The following is a 24,216-nucleotide window of genomic DNA, read 5'->3' as shown; positions in this document are numbered from 1 at the left end:
TGTAATGTTATAATAATGTACCTATGATTCTCCTATGAATGTTCTGTGTTAATGTGTTCATTAATCTCATACTTTTGTAAACTTATTAAAGGTTATACATTTATAAACAATCTTTTTATCCATGCTAAAATTTAAACAATGTTCTGCTTTCGTTGCGTGGATAAATAAGAGAGTGAGGTTTCGTTTCTCGTGATCAGATGCTGTTCAGTTTGGCATTCCCAAGGTCTTCAGCCCATGGACTCCAGGGTTGCCCTTGGTCTCCCCCTGCTGACCTCCTCCTTGTTCCTCTTGCCTCAAGGGTTTCTGAACACCTTCCTGGCTCCGCAGACACCAAGAGCGAGAGCCTTCCTGAGGGAGCGTCTTGGCAGCTCACCTTGCCATCAGTGCTTGGAGATATATTTAAGGTAAGCGTCAAGCAAAACACCCGGTGCATCCAGACATAGCTACTCCCAGCTGTCGACCCAGCATGAAAACATGCCCACTGCATTTTGGGCACATGTCCCAATCTCTTCCTCCAGACTGAATTTAGGAGAAGCCTGTTTTTCCAGTCTGCAATGGAAACTGGATTTGTACAGGGTGGGTTGGCAGGCCCTGGTGCCAGCACTCTTCTCAGAGCAGTTTTTCAGGGGTTAAAAAAGCTGTTTGGTTTTTTTAAAAAACAAACAAACCACCAAAGAAGAGTTTCATGCAGGGTACTCACAGAGGGGGGACGGGGGGGATTAAACAAACAGCTTGTCTGAATCATGGGGAGACAGGCGCAGTGGAAGAAGTGGTCCTGGTTTGATTTGAAGGCTGTACATGTGAGGAGCGAAGGTAACACAACTCACTGGCAGCATCAAAACCTACACCTGCTCCTGTGTCTGTTCATATGCAACCACCATTTTCTGGCTGAGACACAGACAATGAGGAAGGGGTTTAGATTATCTAAAGCAGGTTCTGGAAACTAACATTACACATGATCTGTTGGGAGGCCCAGAATGTGATGGGTGCCAGAAAGCCTTTTTTGTCAAAGACAAGCCATGTGACTGCCCCAGATTCTGAATGAGGAGGCCCTATTTAATAGCAAAGACCCAAAGCCCAGGTGCCCTCAACATGTTTTGGAGTGCAGCTCCTGTCAGCCCTGACCATTGGCTGGAGCTGATGAGCATTGTAGTTCAAAACATCTGGAGGGCACCAGGTTGGGGAAGACTGAGCTAGGCCCTGGAAATAAGGTTTTGACTGGCATTTACTGTATTTGCACAATCTGGTTCTGATGTTCGCTAATCTGGTTTCATTCACCCTGTGTGTGGATTAGCTCCTCTTGCCTCCCTGCAACGGCCTGCTCCTCTGCCTTCCATCCTCCTAATCCGCTGCTTGTCACACACCACAATCATCTCTGTGGCAGCTAATTGTGATGCCCCTACCCAGGGGATTAGGATTTTCAAGTGGTGATGGAGGAAAGCACTGCTGAAACCATCACAACCTTAAAGTGTCAGAGCTATTTGTTACACAGAAGCATTCCTGGTGTGACAGCGTGAGCCCAGAAATCTGATGTGCCAAGAAAAATGCTTGCAACAAGGACCAATTTTCCATGCTTTGTGTGACATACTGCTCAGAAACAGGGCTTGGTTAAAAACTTTTAAAAGTGAGCTGCTGAATCAAATGCAAGGGCTGTGAAGCAGGGTGACATTCCATGGATGCAATTTTTCTTGTTGCTATGAAACTGTGACAGCAGCGCAGTTACATTTGCAGAAAACTGCAACTGATGTGCTAGGTTTCTTTTGCAGGGGGTGGATAACATTTTCCAGGGACAAAGATGTGGTTTGATAGCTAGGGGAAACATAACACCTTGCAACAGACGCACCGTCTTCAGGGAAAGGCACCACTCCTCTACACCATCAAAGGCTCTGGATGTTGGAATTATGATAAATTATGCAAAACAAGCTGGTACGTGTGGGTTTTCCCAATCTGAATCATTTAGATTGGGAATTTGAGCATGCTTTTGTGCAGAGTTTTAAGACCTGCTTGGCTGCAGAGCATCCATGGCCAGCATAAGGGGAAAGAATCACCATATTCTGTCTCCTGCAACAGACAAGCAGTCATGCCTGGGCACAAAGAGCCTGCCCCTTCCTGGGGGCTCTAAATGGAAAGCTGCACAGAAACCGCTCTTCCTTTAGTCTGGCCTTGCGGAGGTGAAAATGGGTGAATAACTGGCATGGCCAATGCTGACACTTAGCTAAGCCAGACAGCTCCTTGTTTGAAGATCCTATGGGACAAACCCTTAATCCACCCTTCCTGTGGCTGTTCTGGCTCTTGGGACTGAAGCAAGGAGGACGTCCTAAGGTTTATACTAGCAAAGGAGCAGCATGTTCTTTCAGTGGGAGGAGCATCTGTCTTCCCCAGGCAAGAGATGAAGACACAGAGCAGGTCTCTGGTTCAGGCTCCTCCATCGCCAGCTCATACAGTCCCCCAACTAAATAGCTCCTGGAGCTCCTCAGATTTACTGCTGAACACTTCAGATATGCTGGACAGATATTGCTTTTTGCAACAGAGGGGAAACCAAGTCACAAAGCAGGTGTTAATCTGCTTGAGAATTGGCAGCAATGAAGTGCTAGAACAGGGGTCAGCAGACTTTTTCAGCAGGGGGCCGGTCCACTGTCCCTCAGACCTTGTGGGGGGCTGGACTATATTTTGGAGGGGGGAAACGAACAAATTCCTATGCCCCACAAATAACCCAGAGATGCATTTTAAATAAAAGGACACATTCTACTTGTTTAAAAACACCAGGCAGAGGTGGCTGTCACCGATGGAAGCGAAGGCTCAGAAAAAGCTCAATATGGAGGCCAAATGGCCAAAATATTGGGAAATTTTGGAACAAGAGGGAGATAAATTAAAATTGCAGAGCTTTGAAAAACTAAAAGACAAAGTGCGAGATTGGCTTCACTATTATCAAATAATGGAGGCATACAAATTGGACAAGAAAATTGGCTTCCAGGTGGAAAAATCAAAATTGGAAACAGAACTGTTAGATCCCAAAACTAAGACTCTATCAAGAATGTATAACTTGCTGTTGAAATGGAACACTCAGGACGAAATGGTGAAATCTGCTATGATAAAATGGGCACAAGATTATGCTGGCTGACTGGGAACAGTTATGGACCACAGGTATGAGGTTTAAGAGAGAATATTATGAAAATGATATACAGGTGGTACATGACACCAATCAAGCTCGCAAAAATATATCACTTGCCTGATAATAAATGTTGGAAATGTAAAGAGACTGAAGGTACATTCTTTCACCTTTGGTGGACGTGCCCAAGGATTAAGGCTTTCTGGGAGATGATCTACAGTATAATGAAATGAAAAAGGTATTTAAATATACCTTCCTGAAAAAACCAGAGGCCTTTCTCCTGGGCATGGTTGGCCAATTGGTGTTAAAGAAGGATAGAACTTTTTTTATGTATGCCACAACAGCAGCAAGAATACTCATCGCAAAGTATTGGAAGACACAAGAGCTACCCACCCGGGAAGAATGGCAGATGAAGGTGATGGAGTACATGGAGCTGGCGGAAATGACTGGCAGAATCCGAGACCAGGGAAAAAAGTCGGTAGAAGAAGATTGGAAGAAATTTAAAGACTATCTACAGAAATATTGTAAAATTAAGGAATGTTAGAAGGATGTTGGAATGAGGTTATGTGGTTTTAGCAGTAATGTTATAAAGGAGTATTTAAAGATGGATTATTAACAGGTGAGAATGTAAAGTTATAATATATTAAGATAAATTATTAAGATAAAAGCAAAAATGGAAAGGATTTGCTGAAATAACTAATTGAACTAGAATACAAAAAAGGGAGGTGTGAGGAGGTCAGGGAAACAAGTAAATGAAAGTCAAGATATGGAAAGGTTGACTTGTTTTTAATTGTTTTTACTTTTTTGTACTCTGTATTTTTTGTTTCTTTTTTTCTTTTTTTCATTCTTGTAACTTTTTTGAAACTTTAATAAATATTAAAAAAAAAAAAAAAAACCAGGCAGGCCCCACAAATAACCCAGAGATGCATCTTAAATTAAAGGACACATTCTACTCATGTAAAAACACGCTGATTCCCAGACCGTCCATGGGCCAGATTGAGAAGGCAATTGGGCTGGATCTGGCCCACGGGCCTTAGTTTGCCTACCCCTGTGCTAGAACCTGGATTGCCCCATGGTCCACCACTTCCTTCTGTAACTCCTTAGACCAACAACTTCATTCCCCGACTTGAATAATTCAGCAAGATACTGCTTTGGATTTCCATCCTTCCTTTCATCTTGGCCAGTTCCACTACAGCCTTCAGCACAGAGACGTAGGCTGCCTCTCGTTACCTCCGCGCCTCCTCAGCAAGGGAGAGAACCACCAGTTCTTTCTCTATGTATTATGCATCTGATTCTCTTCTCCTGCCAGAGGACACATTCACATAGACGGCAGCTTAAGCTTTACTGCAATCGTCTGTGATCAACATTTCTCAATGCTTGTCATACATGACATGCATGTCATACATGCTGTCTGTCTCCAATGATACCAGCCAGCCTGAGTCATGTAGATGGTCTCAGTCTTTGCAATCAGAGCAGGTAACTGGGGTTAGCAGAATGTTGAATTCAGGCTGGAGGCAAGGCAGGTCTGGTCCAGGTCAGAGTCAAAGCAGAAATAGATCCAGGGGCGTAAGGCCTGCTTCCAGACAGGACAATTAACTACAAACTCCAAAATTTTGGATCCCCTCCAAACCTGTGCCAAAGTTTTGTAGTTGCTTTGCAGCATTTTTCAAGGAGAACCCCACGTTTTGCACAAACCTCACCAATTGAGTAATTGACACACCAAACATGAGGTCAGTGGTTAACACCCCAAAATCCAACATTGTCTGATTTACTCCAAACCGGTGCCAAAGTTTGGCAACAGTTTGGCAGCATTTTGCAGTGAAAACCCCCTGTTTTGCAGTGCCCCACACACTAATTGCTCCTCAAACCTAGGGTTAAAGCTGTCACCTCAAAACCCAATAAACAGCCTGTTTATTGAGCATTCATCCTGATTTCCTTGCACAAAGTTTCATGGAGGTTAGATAACACCTGCTATTTATTGAGAATTCTGATTTGTTTACAATGTTGTGTCAAGTTTTATCCTACACTTTCCAGTGCATTTTCCTGTTACTTTCCTTACAGCAAAAAGCCCTTATTTTTTGGAGGAGGGTAGTTTTGCTGCTATTCCTGTGTTTGCAATTTGTTTTACCTGTTTTTAATACTGAAATTAAAATTGTGACCTGCCCTGAGACCTACTGGTGAAGGATGCAATATAAAATAATAAATAAACAAACAACAATAATATTAATAATACCACCATATAAAGGTGCAATTAACATTTTGTTGCACCACCCACTACTGCCCATCCCCACTAGCATTTGGCACCCCAAAAAGAATGGTTAAATATTCCTCAACAAACCATATCTGTTAATCTTAATGATAGTATGTGATCGTATCTGATGTCAGAACAACATAGTCATATATACAGAACAACAAGCAATATAGGCTGCCATTGTAAAACAAATAAGGCTGATATACAATGTATTTTCTGGACTTGTCCAAAAATAAATAAATTCTGTTGGGCGATGATAAAAGAAATAGAAACAGTCACAGGGTACAGTGGTACCTCGGGTTAAGAACTTAATTCGTTCTGGAGGTCCATTCTTAACCTGAAATTTTTCTTAACCTGAAGCACTTTAGCTAATGGAGCCTTCAGCTGATTTCTGTTCTCATCTTGAAGCAAAGTTCTTAACCCGAGGTACTATTTCTGGGTTAGCGGAGTCTGTAACCTGAAGCGTCTGTAACCCGAGGTACCACTGCATACACTTTTAGTAGATCCATTGGTTATCCTTTGTGGATTTATTAAAGACCATGTTATAACGGATGATAAAAGACTGGTTTTTAGTTTATTATGCATATGCTCATATAACCATAAGTCATAATTGGGGGAAAATAAGGGCCCCTTTGTTGGATAATCAGTGTGGGATATTGTAAATATGATCAAATTAACTTACTTAGTCAAGGTCAGAGCAGGCAGGCAATCTTATTATTGTTTTATAGAAAAATGGAGTGCATTTATAATGTATTGGTGTAATAAAGTACAGGAAAAAGCAAATCCACACATTTTATTAGGTATATGATAATGCATTTCTGTATAATTATACAGAGACTTTATGTAGATCAAGAAAGCAATATGTACTACAAGTTTCCATTATTATACTTTTTTATTACTTCTCTTTTGTTCTCTCAAATTAATATTGTATATACGTGGTGGGGGGGAGAAATTATATATAAAGAGAGAGAAAGAGATAATGCAGCCCTTAGGCTGAAAAAGGTTCCTGAGTCCTGGGTAGAAACTACAAGGAGACCAGCAAAGGAGCCCCTTAATAATCAGTCTGAAGCTGACTTCTACAGATAGGACTTCAGACTTAGTCGCACTTACTTTTCCTCTGCTCTTTCCAGGCAAGGTCTGCACTTTTAAGCTCCGTATCTGAGCACTGTGTTTTATTGCTTCACGAAAACCTGCTCTTTAAAGCTCAATCAGAGCAAATGCCAATCCATGGAAAGCCCAAATTGACATTTGCTCTGATTCAGCTTTAAAGAGTGGGGTTTTGCAGGGAGAATTTGGGGCAAAAAACCAACGCTTGGTAAAGCAAGGACCTGTGCCTGCAAAGAGTGGGACTAAAAGTAAGTGTGGACAAGCCCTGTGTCTGGCTTCCTTGGCATGTTCTGTGTTGCGTTCTCATAGCCCCCCTGAAAATGCACTGAGAGACTCTGCCCATCTCCAGGCTGTTGCTCTAAAAACACAGTGTCATCGTCTGTATTGCTGCTAGACTTTTTCACCCATCTGGCACCTCTAATCATAGAATCATAGAATGATAGAGTTGGAAGAGACCACAAGGGCCATCGAGTCCAACCCCCTGCCAAGCAGGAAACACCATCAGAGCACTCCTAACATATGGTTGTCAAGCCTCTGCTTAAAGACCTCCAAAGAAGGAGACTCCACCACACTCCTTGGCAGCAAATTCCACTGTCGAACAGCTCTTACTGTCAGGAAGTTCTTCCTAATGTTTAGGTGGAATCTTTTTTCTTGTAGTTTGGAACCATTGCTCCGTGTCCACTTCTCTGGAGCAGCAGAAAACAACCTTTCTCCCTCCTCTATGTGACATCCTTTTATATATTTGAACATGGCTATCATATCACCCCTTAACCTCCTCTTCTCCAGGCTAAACATGCCCAGCTCCCTTAGCCGTTCCTCATAAGGCATCGTTTCCAGGCCTTTGACCATTTTGGTTGCCCTCTTCTGGACACGTTCCAGTTTGTCAGTGTCCTTCTTGAACTGTGGTGCCCAGAACTGGAGACAGTACTCCAGGTGAGGTCTGACCAGAGCAGAATACAGTGGCACTATTACTTCCCTTGATCTAGATGCTATACTCCTATTGATGCAGCCCAGAATTGCATTGGCTTTTTTAGCTGCCGCATCACACTGTTGGCTCATGTCAAGTTTGTGGTCAACCAAGACTCCTAGATCCTTTTCACATGTACTGCTCTCAGGCCAGGTATCATCCATCTTGTATTTGTGCCTCTCATTTTTTTTGCCCAAGTGCAATACTTTACATTTCTCCGTATTAAAATTCATCTTGTTTGTTTTGGCCCAGTTCTCTAATCTGTCAAGGTCGTTTTGAAGTGTGATCCTGTCCTCTGGGGTGTTAGCCACCCCTCCCAGTTTGGTGTCATCTGCAAATTTGATCAGGATGCCCTTGAGTCCATCATCCAAGTCGTTGATAAAGATGTTGAATAAGACCGGGCCCAAGACAGAACCCTGTGGCACCCCACTAGTGACTCTTCTCCAGGATGAAGAGGAACCATTGATGAGCACCCTTTGGGTTCGGTCAGTCAGCCAGTTACAAATCCACTGAGTGGTAGCATAGTCAAGACCGCATTTTACCAGCTTCTTTACAAGAATATCATGGGGCACCTTGTCAAATGCCTTGCTGAAATCAAGGTAGGCTACATCCACTGCGTTCCCTTCATCTACCAGGCTTGTAATTCTGTCAAAAAACGAGATCAGGTTAGTCTGACACGACTTATTTTTCCGAAATCCATGCTGACTATTGGTGATCACAGTATTCCTTTCTAGGTGCTCACAGACTGTTTGCTTAATGATCTGCTCCAGAATCTTCCCTGGTATTGATGTCAGACTGACTGGGCGGTAATTATTTGGGTCCTCTCTTTTCCCCTTTTTGAAAATAGGGACAACATTTGCCCTCCTCCAGTCTGCCGGGACTTCGCCTGTTCTCCAGGAATTCTCAAAGATGACTGCCAGTGGTTCTGAGATCACATCTGCCAGTTCTTTTAATACTCTTGGATGCAGTTCATCTGGCCCTGGAGACTTGAATACATCTAAACTAGCCAAGTATTCTTGTACTATCTCCTTAGTTATTCTGGGCTGTGTTTCCTCTGCTGAATCATTTGCTCCAAATTCTTCAGGTCGGGCATTGTTTTCTTTATCGAAGAAGACTGAGGCAAAGAAGGCATTGAGGAATCCAGCCCTTTCTGTGTCCCCTGTTTGCATTTCACCAGCTTCTCCTCTGAGTGACCCCACTGTTTCTTTGTTCTTCCTTTTGCTACGAACATACCCATAAAAGCCTTTTTTGTTGGTTTTAACCTCTCTAGCAAGCCTGAATTCATTCTGTGCTTTAGCTTTTCTGACTTTGGGTCTACACGTGCTGGCTATTTGTTTGAATTCCTCTTTGGTGGTTTCCCCCCTTTTCCATTTTTTGTACACATCCTTTTTTAATCTTAACTCAGTTAAAAGTTCTTTAGATAGCCACCCTGGCTTCTTTAGGCACCTTCCATGTTTCCGTCTCATTGGTATTGCCTGAAGTTGTGCTTTTACTATCTCCCTCTTAACAAACTCCCAGCCATCATGAACTCCCTTTCCTTTTAGTATTACTGTCCATGGGATCTCACCCAGCACTTCCCTAAGTTTTATGAAGTTGGCTTTCTTAAAGTCAAGAAATTGAGTCCTAGTATGCTTGGCTGCTCCTTTCCGCTGTATAGTAAACTTCAGAAGAGCATGATCACTCGCGCCTAATGATCCTTCCACTTCTACCCCACTAACCAGGTCATCAACACTGGTTAGGACCAGATCTAAAATGGCTGTTCCTCTTGTTGCTTCTCCCACTTTCTGGACAATGAAGTTGTCTGCAAGGCCAATGAGGAATCTGTTTGACCTTATGCTCTTGGCTGAGTTTGACATCCAACAAATATCCGGGTAATTGAAGTCCCCCATTACTACTATCTCCCTTCCTTTTGCATGCTTGGCCATCTGTTCCAGGAAGGCATCATCTATGTCCTCCGTTTGGCTTGGGGATCTATAGTAAACTCCCACAATGAGGTCCCTGTTATTCTTCTCTCCCTTAATTTTGACCCAAATGCTCTCACTTTGGCTTTGAGGTTCTAAATCTTGGATCTCTTCACAGGTATACACATCCCTGACATATAACGCCACCCCTCCTCCTTTCTTGTCTGGTCTGTTTCTCTGAAATAGATTGTATCCCTCCATTATTACATTCCAGTTGTGGGACTTATCCCACCAGGTTTCAGTGATGCCTATTATGTCATATTTAGTTTGCTGTACCAAGAGCTCAAGCTCATCTTGTTTATTATCCATGCTTTGCACATTAGTGTACAGACATTGAAGTCCATTAATCATTCCCCCGTGTCTCTTATTTAAGGATTTTTTCCTCCCACCACTCGGTCTGCGTGCTGTTTGCTCCATTTGGTCTATGACATTTGGATGATCATGTTCATCAATTGATAGACTCCTACCTTCAGGAGCACTGTCTCCCTCCCCCACATTAGTCAGTGTAAAGCCCTCCTGATGAGGTTTCTGAGATTTTTGGCAAAAACATTCCTCCCAACCGTTGTGAGGTGCAGCCCATCGCTTGCCAGAAGTCCATCTTCAAGAAACTGCAGTCCGTGATCTAAGAATCCAAACCGTTCCTGTTTACACCATTTGCGAAGCCAGCTGTTCACTTCCACTATTTTTCTCTCTCTCCCTGGGCCACGTCGTTCAACTGGGAGGACAGATGAGATGACAATTTGTGCATTTAATTGCTTCAATTTCCTGCCCAGAGCCTCATAGTCTCTTTTGATCTTCTGGAGGCTATTGCTTGCAGTGTCATTGGTTCCCACATGAACCAAGAGGAAGGGGTATTTGTCAGTGGGTTTTATGATTCCTTGCAGTCGTTCAGTTACATCTTGGATCTTAGCCCCGGGGAGACAGCACACTTCCCGAGACATCTTGTCAGGCCCACAGATCACTGCTTCTGTTCCCCTCGGTAGGGAATCCCCTATCACCACTACATGCCTCCTCTTAGGTCTGGTTGGGGTTCTTCCGTGATCTGTCCGTTCCAAGGTCGCCTGCACATTCCCTGAGGACTGACTATGCTGCTCGTCTTCATATACCTGATCGACTGTAACGAGGGAGAGATCCTCAAATGGAGTCTGCTCTTCGTCTTCCATTCTAGGGGAGAGGACCTCAAAGCGATTGTGTATTTCTAAACAATCAGAGCGAACCCTGGGCCTCCTACTTCTTTGAGTCACGTTTCTCCATATATCTGGCTCCTGTGTTGGTGAACTAGCCTCCTTCTCAGGGGAGTCCCCTGTCTCCTCCTTGGTGGAGACGGTGTGCTCTGTTGCTTCCAAGAAGAGCTCCAGCTCTCTAATTCTTTGGAGCGTTCCTCCAGTTGCTGGACTTTGTCTTTTAAGAGGGCAATCAACATGCAATTGCTGCAGGTAAAGCTGCCTGCAACCTTTGGCAAGATGGCAAACATTGTGCAGGAACCGCAGGCGACTGCAGCTGTTCCCTCACTCTCCATCTTGAGAACGTGTCGTTGGGGCTGTCTACAGTGGTCCTCCATACTAAGAAGCGTGCAGACAGGACAAGTAACTCCTCCCCCAAAAAACCCTAGGTCTCCCCCAACAAACGTTTGAGACTAGCTCCCCTAAATCTAAAAGATGGATCAAATTGCGCACGCCGCTGCCCTACAAGCTCTGATAAGCTCCTCCCACAGCTAATCACCTGCCTCAACAGAAACCCTGCCCCCTCTGACCCTTGCACAGGGAGAGCAGCTAATCAGCCACAAGAAACACACACAGGAGAAAACCCTTTTTGCTCCTTCTTCAGCCGCTGCCCTACAAGCTCCCCCAACACATCTACAAAGTGCTTCTCTATCTTTGTTGTGTTAGGTGACTTGTTCTTTCCACATTATAGAGGGGAACTAATAGTGAGTGATAGTGGCACAAATTCACATGAGAGATGGTCCTCAGACATGGATCTTGCTGGGTCCCAAGCCAATGCTCAGTGCTTCAGGCCACGCTGATCACTGTGCTGTGGCAGGTTGCAGTTAGAAGTAGGATTGATCTGGGAGCTTGGATTCCTGCCTGCCGGCTAGCCATGAATGTGTGCCAAATTAATCTGTATGCCTTATCCAGCTGGTGTTGGAGAACCTCTGGGAAGCTCTCCTTAAGATATTCCTGGTGGGTCAGCCTTGAGGAAGACCCCCTGCCTCATTCTCATCCTGCCACATCCTCCTGACACTGTTTGGGTTTCTCCTTTCCTTCCTAGTTCCTGACATTGTGTGTGGCATCCCATCCGCACTCCTACCCTGACCGCCAGCGCTTGGCCCTCCTCGTGTTGCTCTGCCGGCTTGGCCTGGACAAGAACCTGCGGAAGCATCCCCAGACAGGGCTTCAGCAACTGCTGCTGGTGCTGTTTGAAGGCATCCAGGACTGGTCAGAAAAGGTATTGACCTCTCCAGTTAGTACACCTGTGAACAGAGTTGCCTCCCCTTTTTTGCTGACTCTGCTTGTGTGTCTTTGACATTTCCATGTCAGACTTTCCCATGTCCAGAAAAGCTTCACCTGCTGAATTTCTGTCTGCCAGGCTGCTGTCAAAGACAAAGGAGTGGTAAAAAAGTTGCCAGTCTTTCCTGTCAGGGCAGGATGGGATTGGCAGATTTCAGTCACAATGCATAACTAAAATATCATTGGTTTAAGCTCATTACCAATTTTCCTGCCCAAGTGTGGGAAAGGAGACAGATTCTCTCTTGCACAGACTTCCTGTTGTTTTTTCTCAAATGGAATGAAAATTATAATCCACTTTAGTTAGCAGTCTTGTCCACACAGGATGTTTAATGCCTGTTCGCAGGGGTGTCCTGTTTGAAACGGGAATGTCATCTTCCTGCTCCCCTGCCCCCTCTTGCACTTCTGTCGCCTGAGGCATGTGCATCACCCTGCCCCTTGGGTGGGCCAGGTCTGCAAATCCAAAGCTGCTTGTGTCTCAGTTTTATTGCAGCTTCCACACAACATCCTCATCCAACTGGCAGCTGGCCCTTACTCCCAATTAATTCAAATCTTCCTGATCCACAGATAATCTATTAAGGGAAGAAAATCCAATATAAAAATCTCATGTTACCTCACCATGTATGCACTGAAACACATTGTGTGGATGGTGGTTTCCCCCCGCCCCCAACACACCACACATATGTAATGAATTTTTGCTGGGTGCTACACATTGCTACCTTCAGAGTTTGAGTTTGCTGTTATTATTTTATTCTGTAAGTCTGCATTACTTGTTCTCTGTTACCTGTTCTTTTGGTGCCTACATGTTCTTGAATAATAATAACTTTGAGTATACAGAACAGGAGTGGAATGTTTGGTGGTTTCTTTTTCGTGATTTCTGCTGCTGTGCCCATTCACAATATCCACACTCTTCCATTCTTCTAATCTTTGGCTTAAAATAATTCTACTTTTTGGGGATGGGGAAAACAAATGTGGGTCAAGCAATCTGAATAAGTGATACAATATAAGGAAGTGTATGCATATTTCCTCAAGATACATGATTTATTTGGGGCTTAGATTTTGGAAGATTGGTTTTCATGTTGGGGGTCTACACATTGTCCTGGTTGTGGATAACAGCAGCAGCAGCAGCAGCAGCAGCAAGAGCAGAGCTTTTCAATGTGCAATACTGGAGAGTCCCTGCCCATCGGCACTGCTTCTTCCTACAATCCATGTGTACCTTCTTCTTGTCTTCAGAAACCTGCTGCAGCAATAGGGTTCCCCTCCATTGGAGCCCTGCTGATTCAGGCTTGTCCTCTGCCTCTTTCTGCAACACAGCCAGAAGCATCTTCCATTCAGCTGCTTAATTAATTGCAAGGCTTAATGAACCTCTGGCTCGAGCTTTGGTTCAGCAATTCCCTGCAGAGCCTGACAGAGCTGCTGGCATTTGTATGCTTCTGTCTGGAGCTGACATGCTTGGCTAGGCTGGGGTCACAGCAGCCTGCTGGGTGGAGGCAGGCACTGTGCTGAGACTGCTCCAGATCAGATCTCCAACGCCCCCTTCCAGCTGCAGTCTGGCCCTGAACACCCTTAATGGGAAAGAGTTCCCAGGATTTCATACCAGCTGTTGGTTAGAGGGATGTAGCTGTGCAAGAGGGAGAAACTCAGGCTAGTTTAATATCAGCTGAGAGCTAGTGAGCAAAGGACATAAGAGCTGCACCAAGCATCAGGTTGGCTCCATGTTGCTTGCTGTCACCATGCAGCTGAGCAGACATCAGGCTCCACAAGAACTTGTGGAGGGGTGAGGGGTGTGGCCTGAGGAAGGACATGTCTCAGGGAGAGTTCAGAGGGCCAGCTAGAGAGGCCTGAGGTTCCCTGCCCTGGTTTATGGGAGGCTTGCAAGCACAGCCTGCATAGCCTGCAGATGTTCACTGGAGCTGTTCATCTTGAAACATCACCCACCCACTCCGTCTCCTCCTTCTCCCCATAAGTAACCATCTCAACCCACCTCCCCGGCAACTTCACAACTGACACATCCTTTTCTTTTGCAGCTGCCAGAATTGTGCAGGTCCCTCTGCCATGTCTCACAGCACCATCACAATTTGGTAGCTGTTGTGCGTTCCTTTCCTGACACCACAGCCAGAGGACGGTGAGTTTGCCCTTGTTCAGTAAGAACGGGAGGGAGGATGACTTGCTGAAGAGATCCTGGAAGAAGTGTGACTAGATGTCTCTGGAGGCACTAATTATTGCAAGTGCCCGCCATACTCAGACCTGAATGTTTCCAGGGGATGCTTGATGCTAAATCAGAAACATGGCCATGCAGTGAAACATGCTGTTATCTGGGAAGTCCCCTTCTCTTTTTCTCTCTCTCCCAGTGCTTCCACTCTGCTCACAGCCTTTTCCCGATTAGAATGCCAGATCCTTCCTAGCCTCCCCTGTCCAAACAGAGTGTCTGCATGTTGAGAAATGTGTGCTTTGGGAAAAAAGAAGGGGGGGGCAGGAGTGTCTATTTCAGACCACATTGTTTAGCATGAGAACATGGTGCAACTTAAAACTGATACCACGGGCATCATATTGTGATGCACTGAGGGAGTTGGTGGTGGGACTGATGATAAAGTCATCTCTGACATTGACTGGCTTCACCAACCCAATGTCTATCATGTTGCCGGGCTGTGAGTGGAACAGGCAGAGGATCCTCTACTGTGGGGCAGTAGTAGTAAGAGTTTAGGAAAACAGGAGGCACATCCAATTTCAGCAAGCCTAAGGAAGCACAGAGGACTCGGAAAGGAAGGCTGGAAGGTGGGAGTACTCCAGAGGACAAGAGAACGGGCAGAGGTGGAAGGCACACATGGCCCCAAAAACAGTTTCTTAAAAAGTTACAAGGCCACCCAAATCTCTGGCAGCTGCTGCAGGAGCAGATCTGTAGTGTAAAAAGTGTTAGGATAATGGAATTTAGAGGATTTAGCCCAGAGGCTGTTCCCTATGCAGAGACTGCTGCCATAATCTCTTGCTTGCCAGCCTGTCTCCCTTCTCCAGCTCCTGTACTAACTTTTCAATCCAATCACCATGAAATGAGCATACTATCCTCAATCATAGTGTGCCGTGATGACAGTCCAGCAGTAATGCTGTGAGAATCATGTCGTTGCACGTGCACACCAGAGCATTTGAATGGTGCCTTAGACTGCATTCTACATGTAGTGGCAAATCCTTGCCCTCATCAGAACATACGTCTCGGGGCCCCTCCAGATGTCCTTGCTGTGTTCATCATGATTTGTGCTCAGGATGCTATTGGGGCAAGTTATACACAATAACGTTTCCCATTCCATTTCCACCTGCGAAAGGTTTGGGGGCAGTTTGGGGGCAGTCAGGTGCACTTAGTGCACGCACCGTAGTTTCCTGCTGAAATCCATACCTTTTTCTATACAACAAATGCTCTGCTTGTAGTAGTGCAGGAGTGCCTTGGCAATGTGCATAAATGTGCTCTATCTGCCTCTGTGTGATATAACCCCTCCCACATACTTCCTGCTGATGCCAAATACTGTGGCATCCTGTGGTGGAAACAAGCTATGGCTCAGCACAACAGTCACAGCCTGAGCATAAGAACTTCAAAGGTGCAAAAATAAAAGTAGGGTGTCATGGCTTCCTGCACTCAGAGAGGATATGGGAGAAGATGGGAACACAGACAATGGCATGGACTGCATTAAAGTGTAGGTGCAAGAATGCAGGAACACGGGGAAATCAGCACAGAACAACGGATAAAGCCATATGAAGTGTGGATGGTCCATGCCAAAGGCATTATTCATGTGTAAGTGATATCTTGCCGCATCCGCCTGCGAGAAACACCAGTCTGTATGTGCCCTGAGGAGGAGAGAGCGTGAGTCTGGGGGGGGGGTGGAGGCTGCAGCCCCCCATCACTACTTTCCCCTCCCAAGAATGTGTGAGCCAGGGTCTCCTCCACAGAAGCCCATCTCACGCCATTTCCCTCCCTCAGGAAAGGGGACATTGCATGATTAAGACCTTCTCCTTAAGGCCTTCTCATGACTGGTCATCATGGTGGACTGCCCAGCTGGTGGTGTTTGGTGCTGGAGACAGCAGCCCACACACCAGTTGTGGCACCGGCCATGCCAAGACCACCATCCCTGATGTATGAACAGAGAAGCATGGAGACGGGGAGAAATACCAGCTGGTGTAAGAAACATTTGCAGGGAGGGGCTGTCTTCCATAGTTTCTTGATAGTGCGGTACGTGGTGGTTGTGTGCACGCAGGAATTTCCTAGCCAAAAGGTTTGCTTGAAGGCTCCTAGTCCTACAGATCTGATAGACAGATTGAAGTGAAAAGGGACAGGGCTGCCAGGGGCTATGTGTGTTTCTGAAGGTGTTGATGTTATTCCTGTTCGGGGGAACTAAAAGGGCACTTGGCAGCTTTACGAAGGACCTGAGCAGAAGCTACAACTTTAGGGTTGCTAGATTAGCTTATGGCTTATAGGAAGTGCTGCATTCTATGCATCCCTTGGATATTTAAAGCATTGCTCATCTCCACATTTCCACACGTGTCCTCTTGTGGGAGCCTACTTAAGCAGCAGATCTGATCGGGAACAGTTGCTGGAAGGGAGTGGCCCAGATGAGAAACCCCAAATCATCTGTAACTACACAAAGGCCTCATCTCCTTTCTGAAACTTGCTGCTCTTCATGGGGCCCATTTCCTTCTTTGGGAGGTGGGGCAGAAATTTCCAAAGACTGCCTTTTCCTTTGCACATTGCTTGGGAGAGGAAAGGCATTCAGCCATCCATTCCTGGGGTCAAGCGTTCAAGTCCCAGCAAAGGGAAGCGGAAGCAGAGGGGTGAGATGAACTCCCATGGCTTCCTCTGCGCACATGCTGCTTCCACCCCATCCTGCTCACTCCCACCCAAGCCAGCATGAGAGCTCGCAAGGGCCTCAGGAGATCAAGGCCAGGCCCAGAGGAGGGAGAGAACTAGAGGGGTTTGAGAGTTGGTTTGAATAAGGCCTTGTGACCCTCACTTACAAAAGGAGGCACTGATTTTCAGCCCAGTCTTGTGCATGTTTACTGTGAAAGCTATTTGGCAGTGGAACGGTCTCCCTCTGGAGGTTGTGGACTTTCCTTCCTTGGAGGTTGGATGACCATCTGTCATGGATGCTTTAGCTGAGATTCCTGCATTGGACTAGAGATCCCTTGGGGTCCCTTCCAACATTCCATGTTCTATGATTCAATGGGCTTCTTCCAAAGTATACAGGACCACAACCTTACAGTTTATCCCCTCTCAGTGACTCCTGCTTGTTTCCACGTGCCAGTTCAGCTAAATGAGGGCTGTCGAGTGACTGAAGATCTTTTGTGTGTGTGTTATTATCAAAGAGTAAGCGTCCCTCCTTTTCTCTCCATTCCTGTCCACTTTATCTCACCTACCCTGAGACCAAAAGTCTCGCCAAATGGTCTCAGCTCATTGGCACACCTGCTTCTTCTTTTGCCTGACCCCAAATGGAGCTGCAGGTGAAACCAGTCACTTGTATGCTTAGCAGTGCCTGGCCAGTTCATGGCTACAAAACAGCATGAACATGAGCCTCCTGGCCTTCCACTAAGGGCTCCTGCCAGTACCGGCCGCCCCGTTGCTCTAAAGCCCTGCCCCCCCCCCACAACACACAGTTGCTGTGCCTCCATTATAGGCTTGTCGGGAAATGTTAAGCATAATAGTTGTTCTAGGGCATTCTTAGACTTTTGCAGTGGACTGTCTACTTCTGTTACTGTGAGGGAAAGGGCTGCTCATTAATACTCAAGTACATGAAGCCCTTCCTTCTTGGACAGAGCTGAAGTGGAACACTGCATTTCTGCAATGGCCCTGACAGTAACATGCCAGTGCTAGCTATTCTTCTATAGGTCAGTCAGTTTAAGAGAAGTAGCCCAACCAATGAGAAGTTGGAGGTATGTTTTTATTGCATGGAATATATATATATATATATATATATATATATATATATATACATACAGCGGTGTAGCGTGGGTTGTCAGCACCTGGGGCAAGGCAAGTAATTTGCGCCCTCTAACCCGGGGCAAGGCAAGTAATTTGCACCCCTAACCCCTAACCTGCCGCCGCTGCCAGCTTCTTCTTGCTGCTGCCTGGGCTGGTCAGGTGTGGTTGTCTCCCACGCTCAGCGCTGCGCTGGGTGGCTGCTGCACTGTCCCTCCCCCAGATAGTCCCTCCCTCGCTCTCTCTCCGCTCCGCACCGAAACGCACGCCTGGCACCCTCCCCCTCCACAGTGGGCGGCGACCCGGCAGCTCGGATCGGATTTGCACAGCCAGCACTGCAGTGAGAGAGAGTGAGTGAGCCAGGTAGGGGCAGAGAGCTGCGAGTGCGAGCGCGCCCCCCCCCAAATGTTGCGCCCGGTGCGGCTGGCCCCCCCTGCACCCCCCACGCTACGCCACTGAATATATATATCCTTCCAGAAGTCTGTGCTCTTCAGGATCAGGTATGTCTGTCCTCCACCCTGCCCTTAAATGCCCTCAAAATCCATTTCTGAGGAGACCTCCTCACCTTGTCTCATGGAAGGATTGTGGGGTGAGGTGAGTAAGGTCCAAACAGACCCTAAGTTTCCTTTCTGTCTTTTGAAAAGTTAGGGCAGTTCCAGAGGTTAAAGCAGGATAATAACTCTACTTAGCTTTGTATAATCCTGACAGCTTTGAACAGGCATTAAGTATTTTATCTCCTTTCCACAGGCACAGAGGGGTGAATGACTTCCTTATGTAATGAGATAATGGTCTGAAAAGTGACTTGCCACCTCCTGGCTCCCCATAATTTGCATTCATTCCTCAGCAGTGCTCTGCTAGGGGCCTGGACTTCCGAGTTCTCAGCTCAGCTCAGCTCCCGGTGCCTTTTTATTGTGCATTCATGAAGTTTTGTGCTCATGATGATATCAGGATGGTTACATGTTATCCTGCTTTCAATACAGTTTGTTCCTGCAAAAGCTCCAGGGTGGACATCCTGCTTCATTTCCCGTCAGTGCATGCCCTGTAACTTCCCACTGAAATCCTGTGACTTTTAATACTGCAAATATTGGGGTGGGGTGCCACGCTTTTGCGGCAGAGTGCCCTTCTGGACAGCAGTGATGCAGTAGCATTGGGGAAGCATTGCAGAGCGGCTAATAAAGGTGAATGGTGGGTAGACTGTCCTGTTTAAATCCACCACTAATACTCTGTCCTTGTGTCAATGACACAGTACACCTCCCAACAAACACCCATCTAGAGGGATCCCAAATCTTCTCCGTGGTTTGGAAATCTTCTTTTTGAGAAGTATTTAGACCTGCATTTATAAATTATTCCTCGAGATCATCTATATTTCTGTCCAGCTTGAATGGCTCTAATCTACACTGTAAGCCTCAGATGAGATGAGATACTGGCCAATGTGAATATTTCTCTTTTAATTGCGGCACAAACTGGACATGGCAGTAAGGATCCCTTGGCAGCGCATTAGGGGTCAATAGGAATAGGAGCAAGCGGGAGATCTTCTTAGGGACCAGAGTTGCAGGTTAGGAAGGTTTGAGATAATTTCCCTTTCTGAATTTCCCCCTCCGAGACTAATAGCAGCATGGGATTGATTTTTCTCAGGATTATAGTTGCATTGTTGAAAATTTTGTGTGTTTGGGGAAGGGGCTCACACCAGTTATTATATATTTTTATATCCCTGATTTCCTTCTAAGTGACGCATTTAACAGCTTCATGTCTTGTGTGACCCTGAAATGCAGCTGCGAGGTGCTGCAAATCCGAGTGCTTCTTTTCTCCCTTGGGCCATTTATCCCCTCAGAATCAGCCCTCCCCCCATTACTTTTCTATCTATAAGGCAAAAAGGGAGGGAACCCCATATCTTTCCTTTCATGAATGAAAAAGCAGTGGGGAGGAGAGGAATTTTGCTCAGGAAAATAGCCTGGAGGGAAAGGTTAAAGTAGCCCATCCCCAGCTGCCATGCTGCTCCAGGCACATTTTCAGCCCCCTATAACTAAATTTCAGTTGTTGACTTTAGCTGATTATAATGCTGTAGTTATCATGAAGTTTGACAGAGTTCCCATAATACATGCTCTTAGAAAGCTTCATTAACGTGTGACTCTCTTATAATATACCGGTACTCTTTTTCTGCAGTTTATTATTGACTAGATCCAATAATAGATGTTTAAACTTTGCTGAGAATGTTGCTCCTACCCTTGAAATCTTCCTCCCACCCAAATTTGAAATGGTTCTCCAAAGTTTCTACACACAAGCACACAATTTTCTGCTCTGCAAAAGCAGGAATGCACCTTTTCAGAGGCAAAACCAAAAGCTTTTGAGGGTTAACCAGTTGCTGATAGAAGTGCCTTCCATGCTGCAGGATGCCAGAAGCCATGGAGTCTTATTTCCATTTGAAATCTTCCTGTTATGATTATCCTTCCAGTATCCTTCCTCATACACACACTCAAAAAATAATAATCTTACTTTTATTCTTGAGGTTGCAGAATCTTCCGTGCTCTATCCCCCATTGGCAAGCGCCCCCCCACCCCCAGTATTTATAGAAAGGCGGTGGGAGGGAGTTGGAGAGAAAAGAGAGGCTTCCGATTAGCATTTTTAAAATGCCAGAAGAATGTGACAGGAGACAATTTTATATTTATATTTTTTATATTTATTAAAGTTTCAAAAATTACAGGAAAAAAAGTAAAAAATGCCACATTAAACAAAAGCAAAACAACATATCACAATGTAGGAAAAAAACCAAGAAAAAACAACAACAGAGAAATAGAACCCATTAAACAAAAACAAAAACACAAAAAATTGCATCAAATCTCCTCATTACTAATCTTTCATTAGCTTATTTCCTTGACCTCCTCCCACCTCCCTTTTTTGTATTCTAGGTCAATTATCCATTTCAGCAAATCCTTTCCCTCTTTTAAAATTTTTGTCCTGTAAATTGTCTTAATATAATGTAACTTTACTTTTCCTCCTTTCACCAATTAACAGTCAGTTATTCCCAAATCCTTTATATCATTCCTGCTAAAATCGTATAATATTATTCCAGCATCCTTCTAACAGATATTAATTTTACAATGTTTCTGTAAATAGTCTTTAAATTTCCTCCAAATAACATTTCTGCTAAATCCATAAAATATCAATCCACCAATTATCTATCACTCATTAATTTTGCAATATTTCTATATATAAACTTTAAATTTTTCAATCTTCTTCCATCAACTCCTCTCCCTGGTTTCGGATTCTGCCAGTCCTTTCCATCAATTCCATATAGTCCATCAACCTGGAGATCTTATGTCCGAGGCTCTTAACTCTTTTCCAGGCCCCTTCTGCCGATCTCCTTCATATTCTTTGATGCTAGAGAGCAAATCTCGAGAAAACTCCATCTTAACAATATTTTTATTCCTTCTGGACAGTTCAGCCAGATTTCCATAGTTGAGGCTAGGGTCAATAAAGTATTTCAGGTCGTATTTCAAGATTCTTCCAAATCCAAAGGCCCCCAAACTGTGATGGCCTGGGATTCCGATTCAGAGGCTGAACCAGAGGAATCCCAGCCTGCACAGGAGTCCCCGCCTCCAGGGCCGGCTGAACTGGGGCAAGGCCTAGATTCTGAGGTGCCTACACCTGTGTCAGATCCTCAAGAGCAGGCACCAGGTGAAACCCTTCTGGCCCCAGAGGTGCTTGAGGACTCAGTGGCTACAGGTGAGCCTCCTCCGGGGCCCAGTAACCCTTCGGCCTCTCCTGAACTACAGAGGCTTAGGGCAGAGAGGCGAAGGGAACTGGTTGCTCCCAGGAGGAGTGCTCGCCTTAAGGCCAGAGGAGGCGGGGCTCCTGGGGGCCGGGACCGCCCCTGGCCTTAGAAGAAGATATAGGTCAGTCAGCCCGGTCCCAGGTTGCGGGAGCAACGTCGTTGTTGGCTTCAGACCTTCCAGTGTTCCTGTTCCCTGCTCGGCCTCCTGTTCCTGACCTTCCAGCGTTCCTGTTCCCTGCCCGGCCTCCTGCTTCTGATCTTCCAGCGCTCCTGTTCCCGCCCGGCTCCCAGCTTCTGACCTTCCAGCGTTCCTGTTCCCTGCCCAGCCTTCTGCTTCTGACCTCCCAGCGTTCCTGTTCCCCACCCGGCTCCCTGTTTTGGACCTCGCCTCTCATCTCGTGAACTCTGACTACGATCAGGGTACCTTTCCCCCGGGACCAGCACACAAACCTTCAATCTCCACCAAGTCCAAATCCATGTCCCAAAAATCAATTAATCCCTGGATAGAGGGATCATTCCGACTTTCCTTCTTCAGTCCAAACCGGGAACCAATCCTCGAAATTTGACTTTTTCTATATTCAATCATAGAAGGCCTCAATTTATAGTCCTCAATTTGCTTCTGTAAAACTAAGAGTCCCACTTGTGTTATTTTAGGTTCAAAAACAACAACTTTCTCATTTTCCTCCACCATTTGTTCTGCCAAAGTAGGTTCTTGTGCCAAGTCCTGAATTATTTCTGTATTGGTGCTCTCTTCTCGTATCAAATTAGTCACTTTCTATTCCAAGTTGTCAACTTTAAAAGTCGTGGCATCCGTCTTTTTATTAAGCTCTTCCAACGAATGACTTATTTTACATAATAGAGTCACAATATCTTCTATCAACATTTTGAATAGTCCAAGATCAATCACTGGTTCTCAGAATCCTTATCTTGCAGCTGGAAATCCCCCAGTTACACTCCTGTAACAGTTTCAAAAGCTCCCTCTAGAGGGAAACAGTCTCCACTTGTATGAGTTCTTTCAAGCACAGCTCAAGCAATAAACAAAGTTTCAATTTTCGGTTACTTTTCCTCCATTTTGAAAGCAGAAGAGGACAATGGAAACAGTATCTTGCTCTTATTTCAACTAGCTGTCAAATCCGTTCTGTCAACGAACTTTCCCCAAACATCATCTGGCAACCCGTTCCCAGTTTCAGAGCTGAGGTGATTTGATTTTCCCCTCACTCCTGCAGGCTTACTTAGTTCAATTCAAAGCTTCCCCCCCTCTTCACCTGCCTCCAAGGGGGGTTCTGTATTTTTAACCGATGGAAATTTAATATTTTATCAAAGGCTTTCAAAGGCTTTAGCTTGTAACGTCTTTGCTTCAGTCTATTTACAAAAGCGGAAGGCGGACTTCCTGTTTATGACCTTCCAGCTTCAGCGCCGAATTAAGATACTTAAAAATCCAATTTTTCGTTCTACTCCCGGGTAGTTGTTTAAAATCCAATTGTCCACAGGAACAAGTCAGCGCTCTCCAGCAACAGCAATGCGGCTTCACTCTGTGAAAGAAGCGGTCGATTCAAAGCACCACGCCACTCACCCCATGTAGCTCCGGATCCCCAAAACAGGGTTTCCCCGCGAGTAGGGGAGGCGCAAAAGGTGCCAGCCAAATCCCAGGTTCGCAGGTTTCTTCCACCTGTGATTTCAATGGGTCTCTGCCTTCGCCGTGGCGGTCAGACCCTGTTTTTCACGGAGTAAGTTCCTCCCGATCGGAGGAGCTCAGCCATTGCCGGAGGCGCCAACCCGGAAGTCCCGACAGGAGACAATTATAGCTTTTGTGAAACAATTTGCCTCTTTCCAAGTCTGGCTTGTAACATTTGGGAGATGGGAGAACCCAAAGAGCCCCCATCTCCCCAATGCAGTTCAGTGGGAAATTGTCTTGTGCAAGCCCCACTGAAACGATTGGGAGATGCTCAAGGGCAGCCGCCCTCGTTCATTTCAATAGGATTTGCATGGGAGAACGAACCACTGGACTGTGCCACAAAGGTCTTCTGTCTCCCACTCTGACTCCCTTAGAGGCACCCAAATGGGGAGGGGGTGGGAAATGATTCACGTCACATTTAAAGGCAAACCTACGTACTGTGCACTTTTTGAACCAAAACACAGTCCTCTTTTGAAATTCACATTTCCCTGAATTTTGCAAAGCAGTTTTCCAGCCCACTAGATACGTATAAAATGCATGTGCATATGTAATATGTACACAAAAATGCATGTATAACATTAAAAATGCCTTCAATTAGAGGAAATTGTTTTGCAAAAATATGTGCACAAAGCAAAAATATATGCAAAAATTTGTATATTAGGAGCCATTGATGGTGAATTTTCATGAGGTCTTTCCCCCGTGTTTAATACAAACTGATGTGGAAATGTATACAGCTGAATTTAAAATTGAAAAAATAAATGAGTAAGTAAGAGAAACTGAAGTTGTGAGTTACAGATAGGTAGCTGTGTTGGTCTGCCATAGTCAAAACAAAAAAATCCTTCCAGTAGCACCTTAAAGACCAACTAAGTTAGTTCTAGGTATGAGCTTTCGTGTGCATGCACACTTCTTCAGAT

At 45.4% G+C, this 24,216-nt stretch overlaps 1 protein-coding gene across 6 annotated transcripts in view; it reads left to right on the top strand.

Annotated features, from left to right (window-relative positions):
- The window catches only part of FAM178B (family with sequence similarity 178 member B), a 209,065-nt gene that overhangs the window by 108,083 nt on the left and 76,766 nt on the right, over nt 1-24,216 (top strand). For all 6 annotated transcript variants that reach the window (XR_013842003.1, XM_079988992.1, XM_079988991.1 and 3 more), the window contains 3 exons: nt 299-404; nt 11,664-11,840; nt 13,927-14,024. Coding sequence is in view for 5 of the 6 variants with exons in the window: in XM_079988992.1 (XP_079845118.1) it covers nt 299-404; nt 11,664-11,840; nt 13,927-14,024 (381 nt within the window). In the remaining variant the exon portion in view is untranslated. The remainder of the gene's footprint in view (nt 1-298; nt 405-11,663; nt 11,841-13,926; nt 14,025-24,216) is intronic.

The sequence above is a fragment of the Podarcis cretensis genome, assembly GCF_951804945.1.
Source record: "Podarcis cretensis genome assembly, chromosome: 8".
Taxonomy (NCBI): Eukaryota; Metazoa; Chordata; class Lepidosauria; order Squamata; family Lacertidae; genus Podarcis; species Podarcis cretensis.
Note: the sequence above shows the minus strand (reverse complement) of the source record. Positions and strands in the feature narration are given on the sequence as shown.